This window comes from Aotus nancymaae, unplaced genomic scaffold, assembly GCF_030222135.1.
Source record: "Aotus nancymaae isolate 86718 unplaced genomic scaffold, 86718_ANA_hifiasm-v0.15.2.pri h1tg000010l, whole genome shotgun sequence".
NCBI classification, from domain to species: Eukaryota; Metazoa; Chordata; class Mammalia; order Primates; family Aotidae; genus Aotus; species Aotus nancymaae.
In genome coordinates this window covers 63237500-63257935 of record NW_026988421.1, presented here as the reverse complement: position 1 = coordinate 63257935, position 20436 = coordinate 63237500, and the positions used below count along the sequence as shown (strand labels likewise).

At 50.9% G+C, this 20436-nt stretch overlaps 1 protein-coding gene and 1 long non-coding RNA gene across 2 annotated transcripts in view; one reads left to right on the top strand and one right to left on the bottom strand.

Moving 5' to 3' along the window:
• The window catches only part of CDH23 (cadherin related 23), a 421218-nt gene that overhangs the window by 294615 nt on the left and 106167 nt on the right, over nucleotides 1-20436 (bottom strand). Inside the window, exons 4-6 of the mRNA XM_064374253.1 lie at nucleotides 13416-13558; nucleotides 12638-12685; nucleotides 12428-12520 (exon numbers count right to left, since the gene is read on the bottom strand). Of these exons, the coding sequence (XP_064230323.1) occupies nucleotides 12428-12520; nucleotides 12638-12685; nucleotides 13416-13558 (284 nt within the window). The remainder of the gene's footprint in view (nucleotides 1-12427; nucleotides 12521-12637; nucleotides 12686-13415; nucleotides 13559-20436) is intronic.
• On the top strand, nucleotides 11759-15460 carry LOC135274014 (uncharacterized). The gene is made up of 3 exons (XR_010341812.1): nucleotides 11759-11895; nucleotides 13630-13710; nucleotides 15275-15460. It is a non-coding gene; the product is annotated as an uncharacterized LOC135274014 (long non-coding RNA).

Here is a 20436-nt window from a genome sequence, read left to right as displayed (position 1 = left end):
CCAGCACACTTGAGGCATTACTTCCACACCATTTAGGGCTTTCCGCCCCAATAGCTGCTATTGCATTTCCCTCATCTCCATCTTTTGGACTGTGTTGGGCGGAATATTTTTTTCTAAGGTTTGGTAGTCCCTGCATTTGAGGGATCTGATGGTTTAGGGGAGGCGAGGAGAAAGATGATGCTTAAGAAGGATTTATTATTCTTCTCCCATTGCCCTGGCCCTGCCCCAGCCTTGACCAAGAAAGGAAAAAAAAAAAAATCAGTTCAAGCTGCTAAGAAGCCTTTAAAGATTTTTGTGTTTTCCCATGCAGGACTGAGATTGGGTTGCTGATATGAACCTCAGCTTTGTGGGAGGCTGAAGGTACTGGAACACAATAAAGGTCATCTTGGATGAATCCCTCCTCCCTCAACCAAACACCCTCCCCACTTCCACCTTCTTGTCTCACGGCCGGCTCCTCTAAAGGCAGAAGCCGGGCAGTAAACCCCAAGCCCTGAGTGGCTACTCCTGGGGTAAATGCATTTGGGCTTGCTTTGGGGGGCAGACAACAGCGACAAGATCTGAGACAAGCTGTGTGACTTTGGACAAGTCACTTAACCTCGCTGGGCATGTTTCCCCAGCTCTAACATGGAGACAATTACACCTTTCTTACCAACTGGAAGGACTACACTGAGGATGGAAGGAGACATTACGAGGGGGAAAGACCCCTCTCCTTTTTTCCCTTCCCCTTCCTCTCTAACTTTCCCCCAACCCATGCATCTCCCTGTCATTCCCCCTTAAACCATCCAGCCTCTTATCCCAGCTCCTAGACAGCTCCATGCCCACCTGAAAGATGACCCCAGACCAGGGAGAGAGTGTCTCATGGGGATGACCACAGGGGATAGCCCCCACAGTGAGTGCAGTGTGTAGGCTGGCTGTCCCATGCCACCTGCACAATGGTGACTTTGTATCAGCACCACACACATTTGATCAGAGACAGTGAGCTTCCCAGTGACACACAGATGTAAGTGGTAAGAGCAGGATTCAAAGTCGTCTGTGGTACTCCTAATACAGTGCTCCTAAGCAGTGTGGGGAGTGGCCCCCAACAGGAAGCTGGCTGCCTATTCCCAGGGGCTGAGATGGTAACAGAAATCCACTGGAATAGATATGATAAAATGACAATGGGCAAAAGCAAGCCCTGGGGTTAGAAGCCGGACAGTGGCTACCTTTGGGGGAAGGGTGAGGGACAGGGAGAGGCACAATGGGGTCTCTTAATGCTGGCGAGGCTCTGTTTCTCCGTCCAAGTGCAGTTACACAAATGCATTCACTTTGCAATCACTCCTAAAGCTGAATATTTATGAGTGTTCACTTCTCCATGTGTAAGCTTAAGTAAAATGTTTCCTCAAAAAATAAAACAAAACTTAGGTAAGCTTGTGGGGGCCACCAGAGAAAATACTCCAGGAATTAATCCATGCCACTGGGATGAGGCTTTAAGCTCCAGACAGCATGGGATGGACAGGCCCAGGATGAGCAGAACCATTTACAGAGGAGCTCCTGAAGTGAGGTGACTCGCCCGAGACTCCTGACTGAGCTCACCTCACTGTAGCTCTCAGAGCTGCACCTGCCTTACTGTGCACAGGTAGGTGACCTCTCCTGTCTGCAGGTGGGGGGCCAGGGGCCACCCTAGGAAGGAAAGCCTGGGCCAAGGTCAGGAGGCAGAGGGCCCGCCTGGGAGGGAGGTTTAGAAGTTCAGATGGGTGGGTATAAGGAGCAAAGACTTGTGTCTCCAAATCTAGAGGAGCGAGGACTAAGTGAAGAGCCTGGGGCTGGCCCTCAGCAGCTGCTTCTGAAGGGGATATGGTGCTCTGACCTCTCTAGCACTTGGCTTGCTTATCTGTAAAATGGGATAAAGGACCAACCTTCCCCACCCTCTCCCATGGGATCATTCTGAGGAAGGAAGTGTTGGGCTTGGCTCATGGTGGGAAGATGGTGCGGTGGGCTTGGATGGCAGCATTTCACGGGAGGGCACAGCAGGAACAAAGGCTGGGCGGTGGGAAAGTGACCACTCGGTATTGAGGATAGGAATGACAAGGAACGTCTGGGGCTCAAATCCTTACACAGATTGGATGGATTTCTGACAGGGAGGATTTGTCTTGGCAGTGGTGGGAGGCATGGGCTCAGACTGGGAGGTGCAGAGATGGGAAGGGGTCAGTGGGAAAACGCCTCCCACACCATTTCCCTCTCTCGGGAACAGGACTGGGAGAGGGGGCCAGCCTGAGCCCATGACCCTCTGGGACAAGGACATGAGTGGGCACTGAGCTCTCTGGAGCTGGCAGTGCCCCGCGCCTGGGAGGTGGGCTGGCTGATCGATGATGAAGACAGTGAGGGGGACGATTACATAGTACCTAGTGATTACGCCTGGGTGACATCTCTCAGTGGCATTATCTCATCTGGAAAGAAGAACAGGGCTTTTTAATAGATGGACAGGCGGCTTCCACTTAAGGTTATTATAAAGAGGGAGACCCAGCCCTCACAGCTTCCAGCCAACGCCACAAAGTTGCTAAGTAATTAAAGGCTGCTAAGAATCAGAGAAATTATAATAATTCCATCAACCCAAAGCTCAGGCTCTCTCGTTTTGCCCCTCCTGGTAGAAAACAAGGTGGGTCAGGCAGTCTGAACACACATCAAAACAAGCCTACTGTGTGGTGGGCCTCCATGTCACAGGCGCTGCCAGGCCTGTTCCCAGGCTGTTTTGAGAATAGCTGAACTTGTTAGGATAAGTGAAGGGGCCACGATAAAAATCCTAGAGACCCCAGAAACAGGAAGAACGACAGCAGCATGCTGGTGGTCGATCAGACACCTGTGGACACTGTGACCTGCATCTAGAAGGCAGTCTGGGCCCACCGCCCATGGGGTTTGGGGAGCTGCCCAGAGGGGAGCACCATCATCCCAGCTGGCTCTGGACACTCAGGCCTTACCTAGGAAAGCAGTGCTGTGCCTCTAGCCCAGGGCTGGGCTCCATTTCATAGGTTCTAGAAGCCAGTTCCTGAGAATCTTCCCCGGCCACCTCTGAAGGTCAGGGTTTTGCCACTAATTGCAGGGTGACCCTGGGCAGATCCTTTACCCTCGCTCAGTGTGTCACCCACCTACAGAGTGTGTGGCTGGATTGTCACCTCCAGGGTCACCCTGCGCTGGTTTCACAGAGTCTGTGTGGAGCACTCTCAGCCAATTACTAGCTGTTTCTTGATGATTGTTTCATTTTTGTTCCTTGTCCTGTCTTTGTTTTATGTTTTCCACACATTTCCTGACTGCCACTGGAATGTCAGTTTCCAGACCACCAATGCCATAACTTCAGCCAATCAGTCCACAGGGATGAGTCTACCTGTCGAGCTCCTTGGATTTCCAGGCAACTTTCCTAAAGAGCATGTGTGAAGCACCACACATAGTTTATAACTGGTAACTCACAGGTATTACCTTTCTTCTCTTCTTTCTCTCTCTCTCTGTTTTTTTTTTTTTTTTAGACAGGGTCTCTCTCTGTCACCCAGGCTAGAGTGCAGTGGTGTGGTGCAATCACAAATCACTGCAGCCTCAACCTCCTGGGCTCAAGTGATCCTCCCACATCAGCCTTCCGAGTAGCTCTTCAGGCAAGGAGAGAGGGCTTACGCTTGTGATCTCAGCACTTTAGGAGGCTGCAGCAGGTAGGCTGCCTAAACCCAGGAGTTTGAAGCGAGCCTGGGCAGCATGGTGAGACCCTGTCTCTACAAAAAATACAAAAATTAGGTAGGCATGTTGGTACATGCCTATAGTCCCACCTACTCGGGAGGTTGATGTGGGAGGATCACTTGAACCCAGGAGGTTGAGGCTGCAGTGAGCTTTGATCATGCCATGACACTGCATTCCAGCCTGGGTGACAGGGTGAGACCCTATCTCAAAAAAAAAAAAAAAAAGAAAACAAAAGAAAGGTAAGAGCCATCAGTTACTAAGTACAACCGAGGTGTCTGGTGCTTCACACACATGCTCATTAAACCTTTACATCTCCGTGTATCCCTGTTTTACAGACGAAGAAACAGGCTCAGAGAGCCTAACTAACACCTTGCTTATGGCCTCCTGGTGTGCAGTTGGAGCTCACATGTGCACAGTCCCATCACAATGCAGAAGTCTGGTCCTCATGTCACAGCTGGACACGGGTTCTCACGATACAAAGCTACTCTTGGCTGCAGGTGGGGCCTTCCTAGACCCTTGCTTTCCTAAGTCCACCCTGCCTTGGGGTGCCCCACTGCCTGGAGGAAAAGGCATACAGACAGAAGACCCTGTACCCTTCCTTCAACAGGCCCCACCACGGGGGCAAGGAGATCATTTAAGAGAAAGAAAGTAGCTGAAAGACAACAGATGGACTCAGCGTGCGAGGCTGACAGCCCAGCACTGCAGCAGAACAACCAGCAGGCAGCTTCATCTCCTTCCATTTAGAGGTTCTTTATTTAAAGGGCGGGGGGGGGCACCATAAAAGTTGTCCCGTTGTGTGCCATAGAATTCCTAATGCTTGAGAGCTGGGCTCTGCACAGTCCCCCTGCTTCATATTCATGGCAGAGGGTCCTGCAGTCATTGCAATAGAATTATATGGGCCCCCAAAGACTCCCAGCTAGAATCGGCGAGGAAACCGATGTAATTAAGAACATTATTACCATTAAAACAAAATAATAATTTTAATTACAGCTGGGCTCCTTCCATCTCTTGCTCCCACGCTGTCCTCTTTCCTGGTGCTGAGGGTGGTAGAGGGTGCCCACAGTCTTGGCCACGTCCCCAATGGGCATGGAAAGAAGTGGTGCTACAGGGGACATGAGGGACTGGGGGTCCTTGGCTTCACCCCATTGGGTGGAGGAGGAGGCAAGCAGCCTCAGAGTTCTGTTGGGCTAAGCTTGGGGCCCTGGTTTTGTGGGCCTCCCGCCTGGGCACCTAAGAACCAGAAGGAGGTGGCAGAAAATGTTGAATCTTCCCTGCAGGCAAGGGGAGCAGGCTGGCATTTAGCCTGTGTGTGTGTGGGCAGGGGAAGGGGGTCATCACCTACTTCTCACAAACAGTGCTGTGTGCACAGTCGATGACTGAAATCATGGAGGTGCCTCCGCGGCACCTAATCCTGCAGGCTGCAAGGAAGGGGTGTCACTAGGACCGCAGCTGGATCCTGAGGTACAAGGTGATGCCCAGCAGGGGTGGCGCTCACTGCAGAGAGCCAGCAGTGGGCTCTGAGTGCAGTTTCTCCACTGGAACCCCTGAGCCTGTGCATGAGGCCCAGCATTCCCTGGTCACCTCCCCGAGCCAGGGCTGGATCAGGGCCTCACCCCTGCAACTTTTGGCAAATGAAAAGCAGGCCATGGCAAATTGCAAAACAATACACACAAAGATGCCAGAAGGTGAGAATGAGTTCAAAGGGCCCTCTGGGAGGCAGGACACAGGATGGAAAAAATGACGGCTCTAGCTGCAGGTGTATCTGACTCTGGAGGACTGGGAGAAGTCAGTGAATTTGTCTTGGCCTCAGTTTCTTTTATCTATAAAATGGAAAGAATAATTCTCCCCATGAGGACAAATGAAAGATAATGCAAACACTGGGAGATGCAGAAGATGATATTATTTAAATAGGAACACACAAACACACACACACACCCCTCAGGACTGTGTAGAAAGCCCTGCTGCTCTGCCCACAAGCAGATGTTGCTTCACCACTACAAGCCCAGAGCTCGCTGTCCTGGCTGCCGCGGTGATGGCATCTGCCTGCTGTGAGAGAGGAGGGCTCCAGGCATGTGTCACTGTGCTACAGAGGGGACAGACCAGGGAAGGGGCAGGCACCTCAGGGTGGTTGCTGAGAGCCATAGAGACGTCGTCTGGGGCTGCCGCTTGGCCAGAACAAACCCACTCTGGCTGTCGCCTGCAGGAGTCCAGAGCCCCTGTGATGATTTATTGGTCTCCCTCTCCCAGATCAATAGGTGCATGGTTATAGATGCAGAGGGGCCGCCGAGGCCCGTGGCCCCGAGGTATAAATTAATATGGCCTGTCAAGGGGCTGCCTCTCCTGGCGTGGGAGATGACACGCTCATGAGTGGAGCTGTCACCTTGGGGGCCACGGCAGGCACAAGCCAGTGGGAGCCCCCTCGTGCCTCCCCCCAACCTCTGGCTGCAACCTGAGGATGCAGTTTATAAATCATTCAGCATCTGACAGGCACGCTGTGTGGGAAGGTAGCTGAGGCACTGCTGCTGGCTGCGGTGGGTGCTAATAAGTTGGCCTCTTGGACCGAATCCATCTCCGCACGCTCTGGGCCTTGTCTGGCCACCACTCCTGGGCTCCTCACGTGCCAAAGCACACAGGATGAAAGGGCTGAGATCCAGGAAGCAGTGGGCACCAGCCGAGAGCAACGATCCTTTCAGTGCCTGGGAGGGAAGTAGGGTGCAGGGCACGCGTGAAAGTGCCCTTGCCAGCTCAGTGCCAGGCCTCACTGCTCCACGCCCAGGCCTGGACCATGCACAATAAGGAACTCCTCACCTCAGCAGACCAGCTGGCTGGGGCACCACACTTTGTGTAAATGCTCCTTTTGTCCTCACACCACCCAAGGGTCAGAGGGAGCCACATGGCTGCCTGCATTTGTAAAGTCCATTCACTCGAAAGACACTCACAGAGCACCATCCACATGCAGGCCCGGGCAGGGCACCAAGGATGCATAGATGACCAAGCTCAGTCCTTGCTCAGTCTGGTGGGAGAGATGGATGTACAAACAACAGCCACAACCATTTCCTAGGGAAACACACACTTATCCTGGGCCCTGGACTGAGCACTCTATGTGCATGATCTCATGTACTTTAACCCTCGCTACGATGTTTGCAAGGCAGGTATAATTATTTCTACTTTGCAGGTAGAAGTGAAGCTACTTGCCAAAAAGTCCCAGCCCAGGCCTGCCTCCTATTCCTGGCTCCATCCCTTGACTGGCTTTGGGCATGTCACGTAACACCCTCCTTCAGGGTCCGTCTCTGTAGGATGGGAATAACAAGATTGGCTGCCCCAGGAGGTGGTGGTGAGGGCTCCGTGAGATCCCATGCAGAAAACAGTGTTGGGCACACAGGAACCCAACAGCAACAGCCAATTTATTATTACTGTCACCATGGAAATACATTATGTATTTGAGTTCCTTGACAAATGGCGTCCAGGGATATCCCTCTCTCTGCTTTCCCATCTCCAGTAAGGAGGTACAGAGAATGAGCAGCTTTCATCCTTATTAAGGGACATGAACAGGTGGTGCAGGTTAGTGGGGCCCAGGGCCAGGAGGCGTGGCTTCGGCTCTGACCCTGCCCCCAGCCAGCACTGAGGCTCAGGCAAGTGCCCTCCATCTCTCAGGTTCCCATGATCTCTCAGCCCAGCTCCAGCTCTCCCCATAGCAGCCTCATCCCTGCCTTAAGCTGGTCACCTGAGGCCATGGGACAAGGATCTGTCCCAGAGACCTGGGCAGGGACTCAGAGGCTCACTTCCAGCCTGGCTTTGTTTCTGTGAGGTAACAGTGGGGACACACATCCACATAGCCACTGTCCCTCCTCAGCAGTGTCTTTGATCATAATTCAGAGTTCACTTTCCTCTGGGAAATTCCAACATATGAAATGAAGCTATAGGATCCCAGAAAGTGAGTGATATTCATAGACACCATAGTCTCTTTCTCTAACAAACTCCTACTCAGCCTCTAAGGCCCCAAACAAATAGCCCCCATGTACAGACCACACTGTTTCCAATACACTGTGCACATACAAAGCCACCATGGCATTTAATACATTTAGATGTAGTTAGACATTCACTTACTTGTCTTTCTCTTAGTAAAACTGCCTTCACCAAGGACAGAGAACTTGGTCTTAATCACCAGCATTTTACTGAATATACTATGAGCCGCAGGCTGTGCTAAGGACTTTTCTTAGCTATATTCTCTCACAGCAATCCTGCACGACACATACTGTTGCTCATCTTACAGATAAGAAAGGTGAAGTCCAGAGAGGTTACGTCACTTGTCTAAAGTCACACGGCTGACAAATGGTAGCATCTTTTTCCTACCCTGCATGCCCAAGTCAGCTCAGAATCCCTGGGCCCTGCTCAGAAGCTGTTCAACAAATGTTTGTTGTATTCATTAAAAAAAAAAAGGGCAGATCAGAGCATGGTAGGTGAGATGTGGGTTTTGAAGGACAGGCAGAGTTGAGTTAGGCTGAACTCCAGTACTAGTTAGAAAAGTACAGGGGGTGTGTGTATGTGTGTGTGTGTGTGTGTGTGTGAGAGAGAGAGAGAGAGAGAGAGAAAGAAAGAAAGAAAGAGAAACAGACAGGCATGTATCCATTGCCGCTGAATTGGCTCAGTGGCTGATAGGAGAGTTCATATGGAGGAAGAGCAGAAGAGAATATTGAAAAATAAGTTGGGAAAGGTAGGTTGATGCTAGATGGAGAAAGGCCTAGACTGCCCAGCTAAGAAGACTGAACTTGTCAGAACTTCAAGGACACAGCCATCTCAGAGACTCCAGTGGGTCCTCCAGATTCCCTGGCCCAGTGAGCCACCTGGCACCACCTAACTTCTAACCTCACACTCATCCTCCTGCCTAAACACCCCAGCACCAGGGTCACCTCCCTAGGGCACATTAGAGGGCTGAGCAGGTGGCCCTGGGAGGAGCAGGGAGGGGGCAGTGCTGAAGGTCAGCGAGGCAGGCACGCGCTCCTAACGGAGGTACTGGAGCAGCACCGCTGGGCACAGACACAGGCAAACACGTTTGAGCAAATTGGAATGCCATAAAAGTCTATTACAGCAAATCAAACAGCAGTCAGCATGACAGCCATTAGCTTGAAATGAATACACGGGGACTTAATGAGGTCTGTCGAGGCTGGCTTGGTGAATGAAGTTGCCAATTCTAGCAGGATTTCCCTTTTCTTTACGGACTTGAAAGCATCTACGCTGCCTCGTTAGGGCTTCGACAAGTGAATTGCAGGGCCTTTCACCCTGATAAAATGGATAATTACATGGAGTACTGCTTAGTGAGGGGAGTGGGGTGGGCAGGAGGGGAACGAGAACAAACAAACCCAAACACACACCTGCCCAGCTTCTCCCGAGTAGGGGGGCTGGACTCTGCAGAGGCTTTCAGAGGGAATGCGGGTCCAGGAGAGGCGGGCAGCGGGGTGATGCATGGCCTTGAACTGCCTCCCACCCCTTGCTGTTTCTGGCCTGAGGACTTGGGTCCACGTGGGCCACGTCTCCAGGCAGCCACGAAGGGACTGAATGTTCACATCCAAGATGGGCTGCCCTCAGCACCTCTCAGAAAACTTCTAGTGGGATCCTCCAAGGCTCCCCAAGCCTGGCTGTCCTCACTGTTACCAGCGGAGTTTTAGAAATGCAGCTTCCTGGGCTGGCTCTCCCTAGTCTACTGATTCACAACTGCAGAGGGCGAGAATATGCTTCCTAAACAGTCCCCTGGGAAACTCTGCTGGGACATGTTTGCGACCCTCTGATTCCTCACTTTCCCAATACACAATGCTGGATGGCTGGAGAGAAGGGGTCCTCCTACTTCTGCTTGCATTACTCCAGGGATGGGGAGCTCAGCACATTCTCAGCAAGGCAGGGGCACAGCCTGTGCGCATGGGTGTGTGTGGGCAGTCTTATTACTAGAAAGCTCTTCCTTAGATAGACCTGGATTTGCCACCCTGTAACTTCCTCCCTGCGCCAATCCCTGGGGTCTGCACACAACAGACCCCATCATTATTAGGGCCCTACAGCTGAGGGGATAGAGGCTAGGAGAGTAAGTGAAAGGGTACAGATGGCTGAGATGACCAGGAGAGGAATTGAATGGGTAAAGGCAGGCACCAGAGCTTCTCTGCCAACCCACAAAGAACAATAAGGCACTGAAGGATGGCAAGGAGCTTCTCCTGCTGGGTTTCATCCTCTGATCATGGAATGTCAGCCCTAGAAGAGGTCTGGTTCAACCTCTTGTTTGAATCTGTAGGGCCTGAAGCCAGCAGACTAGAACCCAGGTGTCTTGACTCAGTCTCTCTCTTCCCACAAAACAGCACAGGAGCATCCACTGCTTACCTCCACCAGACTCTGCTGGAAACCCACCTCCTCCAGGAAACCTGCTGAGATTTCTCTGGTCACCCTGGCAAATTCTGGCATTCACAGCCAAGAGGGTCTGCAGTGCTCCCCTACCCCGTTTCTCTGGCTTGCATCCTCACCCTGTTCATATCTGCGGGGCCTTTGCTGCTGAATCCCACTTCTAAAGGGCTGGAGCCTGGGGTTTCTATGACCTCAATGCAAGCTGGAAACCTTGGGCTCATTTCCGGGCCAGGGGCCAGGAGACTCTGGGCTGGTACCCCAGCTGGGGTCAGAGCCAGGCAGCTAGGTTCCAGCTCGGGTGACCACACCAGGCCAGGGCTGGTAACTGCCAAGGTACCTCAGATCAGGAGTGGCCAGGCCTCTGTCCAGCTGACACCACATCCCCACTGGCCACACTGAGCAGCCCCAAGAAGGGAATCGAGTATCAGGCCACTAAAGTGACCAAGGATGTTTACACATGAGCAAGTAAACCACGTGGGCCTTCCTCCAAGGATGGTGTGTCCTTTGCAGCCAGCCCCTCTCAGCCTGCCCTCTCCTTGTCAGATGGGTAAACATAGGCTTTTGTTTTTATTAGATAAGGAGGGCTTTGGCACAGAGAGGTAAAGTGACAGGCCCAGACGCACCCAGCAAGCTGGGAGCAGAGCAGGGGCTGGACCCAGGATCTCCTGCCTCTTGTTCTAATTCCTGTCATTCCACATGCCTGTGGCCTCCCAGGTCTCTGCACAATGACAGCCTGGCTCAGAGCCAAGCCCACAGCAGACACTCAATAAATATTTGTTAAATAAATGAATGAATGACTGAAGAGACTCTCTCCTTGGAGGCACAGGCCTTTGACGAATCCCAGGGGATTCCAACAGGGTCAAGTGTTGGAAGTCACATCTCCTGGAGAAGGAGAGAGAAAAAAGCTGGGCCCTGGCCCAAGGGCGGGAGAGGAGGGATGTGACCCCTCATCCCCTTGCGGGTGTAGCTCCCTGCTGCCCACTGAGAGGGAAGACAGAGGGCAGCCATGCCTGCCAGGATGGCAGCTGAGCAATGGGTCCAAGGCTCATTAACTCTGAGCCATGCCCTTGGTTTCTGAGCCCAGGCCTGCAGTGCAGGCTGGCACGTAGAGACCCTTAATTAAATTAGGGAGACTTCCAAATGAGAGAGAGCAGGAGCCAAGCTGCAGTCCCTGGCACTCCGGCCACAGCTCAGGGCACCGTGCCCCCATGTTTAGGACTGTGGGCTCCCTAGTCCTCTCCCACCCCGGGCGGGCGAAGGGCATGGTGCCTCCGCGGCGGCCCCCTGCACATCTGTCCTCTTTTCCATCTGGTGCAAGCATAGAACCCTTGGCTCGTAGCTGAGTAACGGAGGCCAGGGAGTGGTGTGTACGAGCAAGATCTCGTCACCCTTGAGGGAGTCTGAGCTTGCCCTGGAAGCCAGGAAGCTTGAAGTTGAAGCTGTGTTAACCTCAGGCAAGCCACTCTCCCATGCCTAGCCTCATGCTTGAACTGACCGTGATATTCTCTAAAGACTCTTTGTTCCCTGATCCAATGGCTGATAGCATATAGGGATTATAACTCAAATGACATGGTGCCAACCTGCCTTTCCAGAGGTTCTATCTCCCATCCCAATCCTTCACTGCCACCGTGCAACTCAAAACTCTGAGGGCAGGCCTAAGGGATATCCAGTGAGAACCCGCCTGCTTCGGAGTCTTTGAATCACTAACTGCCAGACCATAAGACTGCCATCAGCCACCCAGGCGAGGGGCCGCAAGCAGTCGGAACCCTGGTGCTGTCGGGAGCTGGCAGCCAGCCTATTAACGAACCATTTGTAATGCAATAATTTGTACTTCTCAATTACCAGCAATGGCTTGATTTTACACACATGCACTCATGCAAACATATTCAGAGTACACAGTGCAGGGACCCAGGAGACCGCTGGGCTAGAGAAAGCCCCTTCCTAGAATTGTACGCTCCCTGAGTCCTGGGGGCACCTGATTCTGGCCAAAGTCCTGGGGTGAGGCCTGCCCAAGGCCCACAATTGGATATGAATGGAAGGAAAGAGGGTGCGACACGTGCTGCTCCCAACTCTTATTCCACCATTGGCTCCAGCTGGAGGTGTGAGGGTCAGCCTCCAGCACAAGGCTCCCAACCTACAGCCCAGCTGCTCTTCCCAACCCCAGGCTGGGCCCCAATCCCCAGGGTACCGGCATGTTGACCAATCTGCCCAGAGTTGGTGCCTGGGCTGAGGTCTGGGCAGAAGAGCCAGAGCTGCTCTCCCTGCCTGACTCTTCGCCTACACGCTGGTGGTCTGGGGAGAAGCAGGTCCCCGATACCCCCGGTACAACCCTGGCAGCTCCTACCTCAGGGATGCGGACGCTGTAGGGCTGATTGTGAAACGTGGGCGCGTTGTCATTCACATCCCCGACCTGGATGTTCACCTTCCGTGTGATCACCTGGCAAGAGAAAGGTGGGAATTAGCGCTGCCACCTGACTCTGACCCCTTAAACCCGAGGGGCCCAGAAATCCTGTGACCCCAGGAACATGCCTCCAGGGCCCCAGGGGACACTCACCCCCTGGTGGTCGCTGACAGAGAACTCCACTGTGAACTCTGACTTGGTCTGAAAGAAAAGTGAGAGAGGGAGGGGGCAGTTAGGTGGTGCTGAGTTAGGTCCTGACTCCTAGGCCCTAAACGGGGTGGGAGGGGCTCCAGGATTGCCCTAGGAGCTTGCCTGGAACCAGGTATCCAAAGGCTTCCCTAAAATCCCAGCATTGCCCTTTGGGTTGGGGAAGCAGGTGTGGAATATGGATCCTTGCTTTAAGAGAGCAATAAAAGATGGAAGCTAAGCATCTTGGTGCTAGTCTTGGCTCTGCCTCTAAGATGCTGTGTGACATTGAGCAAGTCACTACACACCTCTATGGCCCCTCCCTCAAATGCAAGGAGAGGGTAAGGGTTGGGAATGTGTCACACCTTTACCTTAACTTGCTAAGGGCTACCATGCCGTCAATTCCTGCTTCTTTGGATATTGGGGGAATGTTTACTGGGGGTAGGGGTAGACTTGTACCCTCCATGGAGCCCCATTCTAGAAGGGATGAACCCAGGGTCACTGTCCCTCTTGCCTCTCCAATGTAGCTGCTTGCTTGGAGATACCTCTAACGACCCATTCCAACCCTATGTCCAGACACCAGCATTGGCCCTTGAAGAGGAATACCATTCAGGCAGGAAGATGCCACTTTGGAGTCAGAATGGGGTCTTAGAGGAAGATCCCAAAAGATGGTGGGCTATCCCTCCCCTGGCAACTCCTCCTGTCCCCGAGAGAGAACAAGGGCAGGGGTAGGGGCAAGTCATACCTCTCTGTCCAGTGGCTGCCGGAGCCACACCACGCCGGTGTCAGGCTCCACTGCAAAGAAGCGAGAGGCCTCCTCGCCGGACACACCAAACACCAGGGGGTCATTGTCCATGTCTCGGGCCAGCAACTGGGTCACAGAAGAACCTGGAGTAGCCAAGGGAGAAAGCAGACGGAAAATACGGGAGGTCAGGTTTCTGCCTTCCTACCTTGCCCAGGTGGCTGAACTCTCAGCAGGGAGCTGCCACTAACAACCCTCCAGCAGGCCACAGATCATGCGTCTGTGGGCTCTGACCCAGGTACCCCACCTCCACCCTGGTCCACTTGTCACAGCACATCATGGCCGTATCAGGGAACCATCACTCACCATGTTCTGGGTGTGTAAAACATAGCTGTAACTTCTGCCTGCCCCCCTTTCTCTGATTTTAGTTTGAAGACCGCCTTCTCCAAGTGGCTCAGATGAGGAGAAGCCCTCAATATTTCAAGTTCTGTGTTCCAAGATGAGTGCATAACTCAGTGTTAGCCAATCAGAGCATGCCATTTCCCTGGTCTTGATGACTGGCTCAGGGATGAGCATGTGACCCAAATTAGCCAATCAAAGGCAGCCTTTGGACTTTTGCTGCAACTACTGGGAAAGAGGAGCTCTCTTTCATGGGGGTTGCTCATTGGCACTGTGGGCAGCCATCTTTGGCACCACACAAGAAGAACCTGCCTGAGAATGAAGCCAACAAGGAGGAAAACAGAGCCAAATGAGGTATGGAGGGACAGATTTCTGATGGCTTTCTGAGGGTCTGCAGCCAGCTCTGCCTGATATTAGCTTCATCCTCTGGACTTCTCAGCTATATGAGCTAATAATTGCCCTCGCAACCTTTTCTTTGGCCTAAGTCAGTTGAGTTGGATTTCTGTCTTTTGCAAATGGAAGCACCTTTTCTAATTCAGAATACTTTGCAAAATCTTTTGGCATTCATTCAGGAGTGACCAGGTGCTGGCCTTACGATGAGCACTAGAATACGCAGAGGTTAAGAAGATGTAGCTCAGTCTCAAGAAACTCCAGTCTAGAACTGGGTGGCTAGGTTTAGTTCTCATCCTCAAGAAGGGGATTGAGAGGCAGGTATCATCCCTCACCAGGAAGCAAAGCCCTGGCCTGAGGCCACCGAGGCTTCAAGATACCTGGCCTATACCCTGCCTAAGAAGTGCAGGGCATCTTCTCCTGGGGCTCACAGCTCCCCTGTGTAGCTTTCAGGTAGGGTCATCAATTGCCCTGCTTTGCCCAGAACTGAAGCATTTCCCAGCACATGTGCTAAAACTAGGAAGCCCCAGGTAAACTGGGATGGTTGGTCTCCTTAGCTTCAGGAGGTCCTTAAACTCACCAGAACTGTACACAAAATGTTATGCGTGAACAGTGCATCATTTTCCAAAGGCAGTGTCTATAGTCTTCATCTGATTCTCAAAGGGGCGAGCAGATCGGAACCATGGCCTTAGGCAAATCACTTATTTCCAGGTTTCGGTTTCCACTATAAAATGAGACAGACACCATCTGCCCCAAATACAGACTCACATTTACCATATAGCTCTGAAAATCAAGCTAGATAAAGGGAAAGGATTCCAAATTCTTGGAATTTTATCTAGAAAAGAACTTTTAGGACACTGCTAACATAATGATGCCAGCTAACATTTCTGAGCCCTAATCATAAGCCAGGGCACTATCATAAGCACTAATTCAGACCATAATGCGATTCTCCCCATTTAACGAACAAGGCAACAAAGAATGATAAGAGGTAATTACCTCATGGTCAGCAAATGGCTGAGCTAGAATCCACATCCCAGGCATTTGGGACTCAGAGCCTATATTTGTTTCCACAGCACAGACATCTCAACACTCGATATGTAAACTCAAGATTCAGGACTTCATGGATATGACCTATTGGATCCTAATGGGAAGCCCAAGATTTGGAAAAGGAAGACACTGGGCATGCACTGGGCTCTTATGAGATGCCAGACACGAGGTCCATTCATGTGGGTTCTCTCATTAAGTCCTCCCAGCAAGTCTGTTTGGTAGTTGTTATTCTACCCATTTTACAGATTAGGAAGCTGAGGCTCAGAGAGGCAAAGCAGCTTCTCTAAAGTGAAGCAGTGGAACAGCAGAGCAGGAAATGGCAGCATCCAAGGTGATGGGAGAAAGTGAGGAGGAGGAAAATCGTGGAACATCTTCAGAGCCCAACCCTAACCCATTTCATATTTGGAGAAGCTGAAAGCATTTAGCAAGTTGCCCAAAGTACAATGGTGAGCCACAATGGCAGGATTCAAACTCAAGTTTCCAAACTCCCAGATTCCCAGTTCACTGCTCTTTCTAGATGGTGTAAGAGGAAGTAAGTAAAAGTCATAGATAAATCAAGCACATCTTCCCAAAATTGCCTGGTAACAATAAGTGTTTTATACTAAAACAAACAGGAAGACATTGAGAGCAGCATTTGATTAACTAATTAATTTTTATATATATATATATGTGTGTGTGTGTGTGTGTGTGTGTGTGTATATGTATATATATATATTTTTTGAGACGGAGTTTCACTCTTGTTACCCAGGCTGGAGTGCAATGGCACGATCTCGGCTCACTGCAACCTCTGTGTTCTGGGTTCAAGTAATTATCCTGCCTCAGCCTCCCGAGTAGCTGGGACTACAGGCGTGCGCCATCATGCCCAGCTAATTTTTGTATTTTTAGTAGAGATGGGGTTTCACCATGTTTACCAGGATGGTCTCGATCTCTTGACCTCGTGATCCACCCGTCTCGGTCTCCCAAAGTGCTGGGATTATAGGCGTGAGCCACCGCGCCCGGCCTAATATATATTTATTTGAGACGGAGTCTCACTCTGTCACCCATGCTGGAGTGCAATGGCACAGTCTTGGCTCACTGGGACCTCCACCTCCTGGGTTTGAGTGATTTTCCTGCCTCAGCCTCCTGAGTAGCTGGGACTATAGTTGTGTGCCACCACACCCGGCTAATTTTTGTATTTTTAGTAGAGATGGGGTTTCACCATGTTGGCCAGGCTGGGCTCAAACTCCCGACCTCAAGTGATCTGCCACCTTGGCCTCCCAAAGTGCTGGGATTACAGGTGGAAGTCAACATGCCTGGCCTAATTTATTTATTTTTAATTTATTTTTTAAGATATAATCTAAAGCTGTAAATGAATTCCAGTCTCTGCTGACTTCTAGGAGCATTCATTTCCTTTCCATTGCTCTCAGGTGTTCTTTAGCGGCAATGTTTAAGAAACACTGAGTTACTTCCCAAAGCCTTGGGCAGATTCCAGATGGAAAAACTGAGGCCCATAAGCACCTTGCTTGTCCATAGTGCAACAATGAGTCTATGGCAGCCTGCAGCCCTCTGGACAGCAGCCCTCACCTGCTGTACCTCAGGGCCCAGCCCAGGTAAGGGATCTGAGGCAAAGCTCCCGTTGGCCAAGGGGATTCCAGGAAGACCACCCTGCCCTTCCAGTCAAGGTTGCACGACTGAGTCCAATATCCCAAATGGCTCTCCCAGGCCTGACGCTCAGGTCCTCCAAAAAAGGGGGGCACTGAGCAGGACAGGGATGGGGCCATCAGCTGCTGTCACCCACCCTGTAATTTCCTGGACTTTTATCCATTTTCCCCTCAATTATGTGCTGCTCAAAATGGTCCTTTTCGGCTTCCTCACGGGCTCTTGCCGGCTCATGCCTTCTTTGTGTCCTAGGTAATTGCCAGTGACCTTCTCTAAGTGTACTAATTAAAGGTGCCGATTTAGTATTATATTTAAGACAAGACACCCCGCAATTTTCCAGCTGGGCACATACTCCCCCGCCCAGTGTTGCTCTGCCTCTCTACAGAAGCTGGGCCTAGCCCTGGCGTCTCCGGGAAGCAGGGCTCGTTTCTCCACCAGGGGATGTTTCCAGCAACCTCTAGTTGTGCTATTCCTACAGGAATGAGGCCAATCTTTGGGGTCCAGCTCCAGCCTAGTGCTCCTAGTTACAGCCATGCAGGAGAACCATCTCTGGCTGGGGGACCCTGGGGTACATATGCCACACAGGTTTGCTTCCCACCTGAGAAACAGAATATACCTTGCATCTCAGGGCTGGAGAATACCTGGAGTTCCTTTTGTAAAAAATTGTGGTGAAATACACATTACAGGAAATGACCACTTCAACCATTTAAAAGTACACAATTCGTGGCATTTAGTACATTCACGATGCTGTGCAACCACCACCACTAATTCCACAAGATTTTCATCATCCCCAAAGGAAACCCCATGCCTGTGAACCAGCCACTCCCCATTGCTCCCTTCCCCAGCCCCTGGCAACCACAAATCCACTTCCTGTTTCTATGGATTCGCCCATTCCAGATCTTTTATATGAATGGAATCATACAATATATGGCCTTTTGTGTCTGACCTCTTTCACTTAGCCTAATGTTTTCATGGTTCATTCACACTGTAGCATGTATCAGTACTTCACTCCTTTTTAATGGCTGAATAATATTCCATTATGTGAATGTAACACATCTTGTTTATTCATTGATCAGCTGACAGCTATTTGTGTTGTTGCCACCTGTTGGCTATTGGGAATAATGCCGCTATGAACATTTATATGCAAGTTTTTGTTTGAATATGTGTTTTCAATTCTTTTGGATGTACACTTAGGAGTGCAATTGCTGGAACATATAGTAATTCTATGTTTAAATTATTGAGGAACTGCCAAAGTGTTCTCCATGGTGGCTGTATTATTTTACATTCTCACCAGCCATGGATGAGGCCTGGTGTTTTTTCAGTGGTAAGGAGGATTCCCTGCTATTCACAGGGGCTGGAATGCCCTCTTATGATAGAGAGATGGGAGCTGCCTGGGTCTTCACAGCAGATGCTATTGGTACCCTGCCCGCTATCCCTCAGCACATACATTTCCATACACGCCAGCCTGACCTCCAACTGCCAGCGCCTGTGAGTGTACACGCAAGTGGTCCTGGCCATCAGAGACTGCTCCTCCTAAACACAGCACAGTCAGGAAGGGCTAGGGGACAGATGCCCCAGCAGTGGAGCTCGCCAAGTGACTGTGGAAGATGATAGATAAGGATGACCTTATCCACCATGATTAGTGCTCAACAGTGTTAGCTATCATCGTCATGTTAGAACTGTCCTGAAAGTTCACTCACAAAAGCTGCTGAGTCTTCTTATCCAGATAAAATTCCAAGAATTTGGAATCCCTCCTTTCTGGCTTGATTTTCAGAGCTCTGTGGATAAGCTGGGTAAACAGCCCAGCTCCTGCACCTCTCAAGGGCATAACTCAGAGGTCTGTGTTCTACACTGGCAACTTGGTTGATGATAGTGCATCTTTATGGCTTCCTTCCCTTCCTGTCTCACTTCCTCACCCCCTACTTGTGTTTCCTGGAACCTTCTCCCCTAGTAAACTTCTTGCACTTGAGTCCTCATTACAAGGTCTATCTCTCAGGGAGCCCAAATTTCCAATGCATGTCTGAGACTGTGCATTGGAACTACTGTAGAGCTTTACAATGCAGATTCCCAGGCCCTCTTGACTGGGTTGGCTAGTGGGAAGCCCAGAGGGTAAACTTTTAAACAGCAGCCCCCACTATCCCTGCAGGAGATGCTCACACACAGCCAGGTTAGAAGTCCTGTGGCTGGTTTATAGCAGGATGATATTCAAATATTTAACAACAGGCAGAGTACTGGCATCAACCAATCAGAAAAAACGCTGGCCATAAACAACCAGACCAGTAAGTACTGCCTGTAAGTCAGCCTGGTTTATGGCTCCCATTTTAGATGCAGAGAAAAGCTCCTCCCGTCCCAGGATGATTGAAAGACCCAGTCTTAAGGCTGTGGCTCAATCAGTACAGCACGCAGCAGCGGATTCTATGCACTTGGCCTCTCCTTCCTTCATGGGGAAGGAGCATGCAGCTAGGCCAGACCCTCCACTCTACGCCACCCAAACCATGCCCAGCCTAACCTCATGGGTGGAAAGCAGAACATTAAAGAACTTAATCACTGTGCATCTACATTCACACCGGCATTCTTTGCGATCGCCAAGAAGGTGGAAGCAATCCAAGTGTCTGTCCACAGATGAACGGATAAGCAAAACATGGTAGATACAGCCAATGGAATATTATTCAGCCCTAAAAAGAAAGGAAATTCTGACACATGCTACAATAAGGATAAACCCTGAGGACATGATGCTCAGTGAAATAAGCCAGTCCAGAAAGACAAATACAATATGGTCTAATCCCCCTGACATAAGGTACCTAGAGTAATCCAATTCACAGAGACAGAAAGTAGAATGGTGGCTACCAGGGGTCGGGAAGGGCAGAAGGGAGAACTGTTGATCAATGGCTGCAGTTTCTATTTTCAACATAAAAAGAGTTCTGGAGGTTGGTTACACACGAGTGTAAATGTGCTTAACACTACTAAACTATACCCTTAAAAATAGCTAAGATGGCAAATTTTTTGTTATGCATATTTTACCATATATATATTTTTAAAAACAACCTTAAATCAACCATGTCGAAGGCCTGGTGATCTGGCCCAAGATAGCATCCGTCACTGCATCTCACAGGCTCACTGGGCTGAGCCCCATCTGGCCCCATGGGCCTTCTTTCTGTTCCTGAACAGGCCAAGTTGGCAGCTGCCTCAGGACCCTTGCCCTGATTGTGCCTTTGGCTGGGCAGTTTCCTACCCTAGGTCACTCTGCCTCCACGGCAGCTTCCTCATTATTCACCTCTCAGGTCAAGAGTTAGCATTCTGGGGAGGCCTTCCTCAAATTCTCAATCAGCAGAGTCTAGCTAAACAGACACCTGGTCACTCAGTGTCCCAAGACTCCAAGTTATTGTCTTCACAGTCCTCTCCCTCTGAAAGGATCTGCTTATTCTCATGACTTGCCAACCACCTACCCCAGCCCCTGCCCATCACGTAGCACATTCAGCCTGACCTGCCGCATTCCCTGTCATATCCCTAAGCCTAACACAGGGATAGACACCCTGGAGGCACTCAGTAG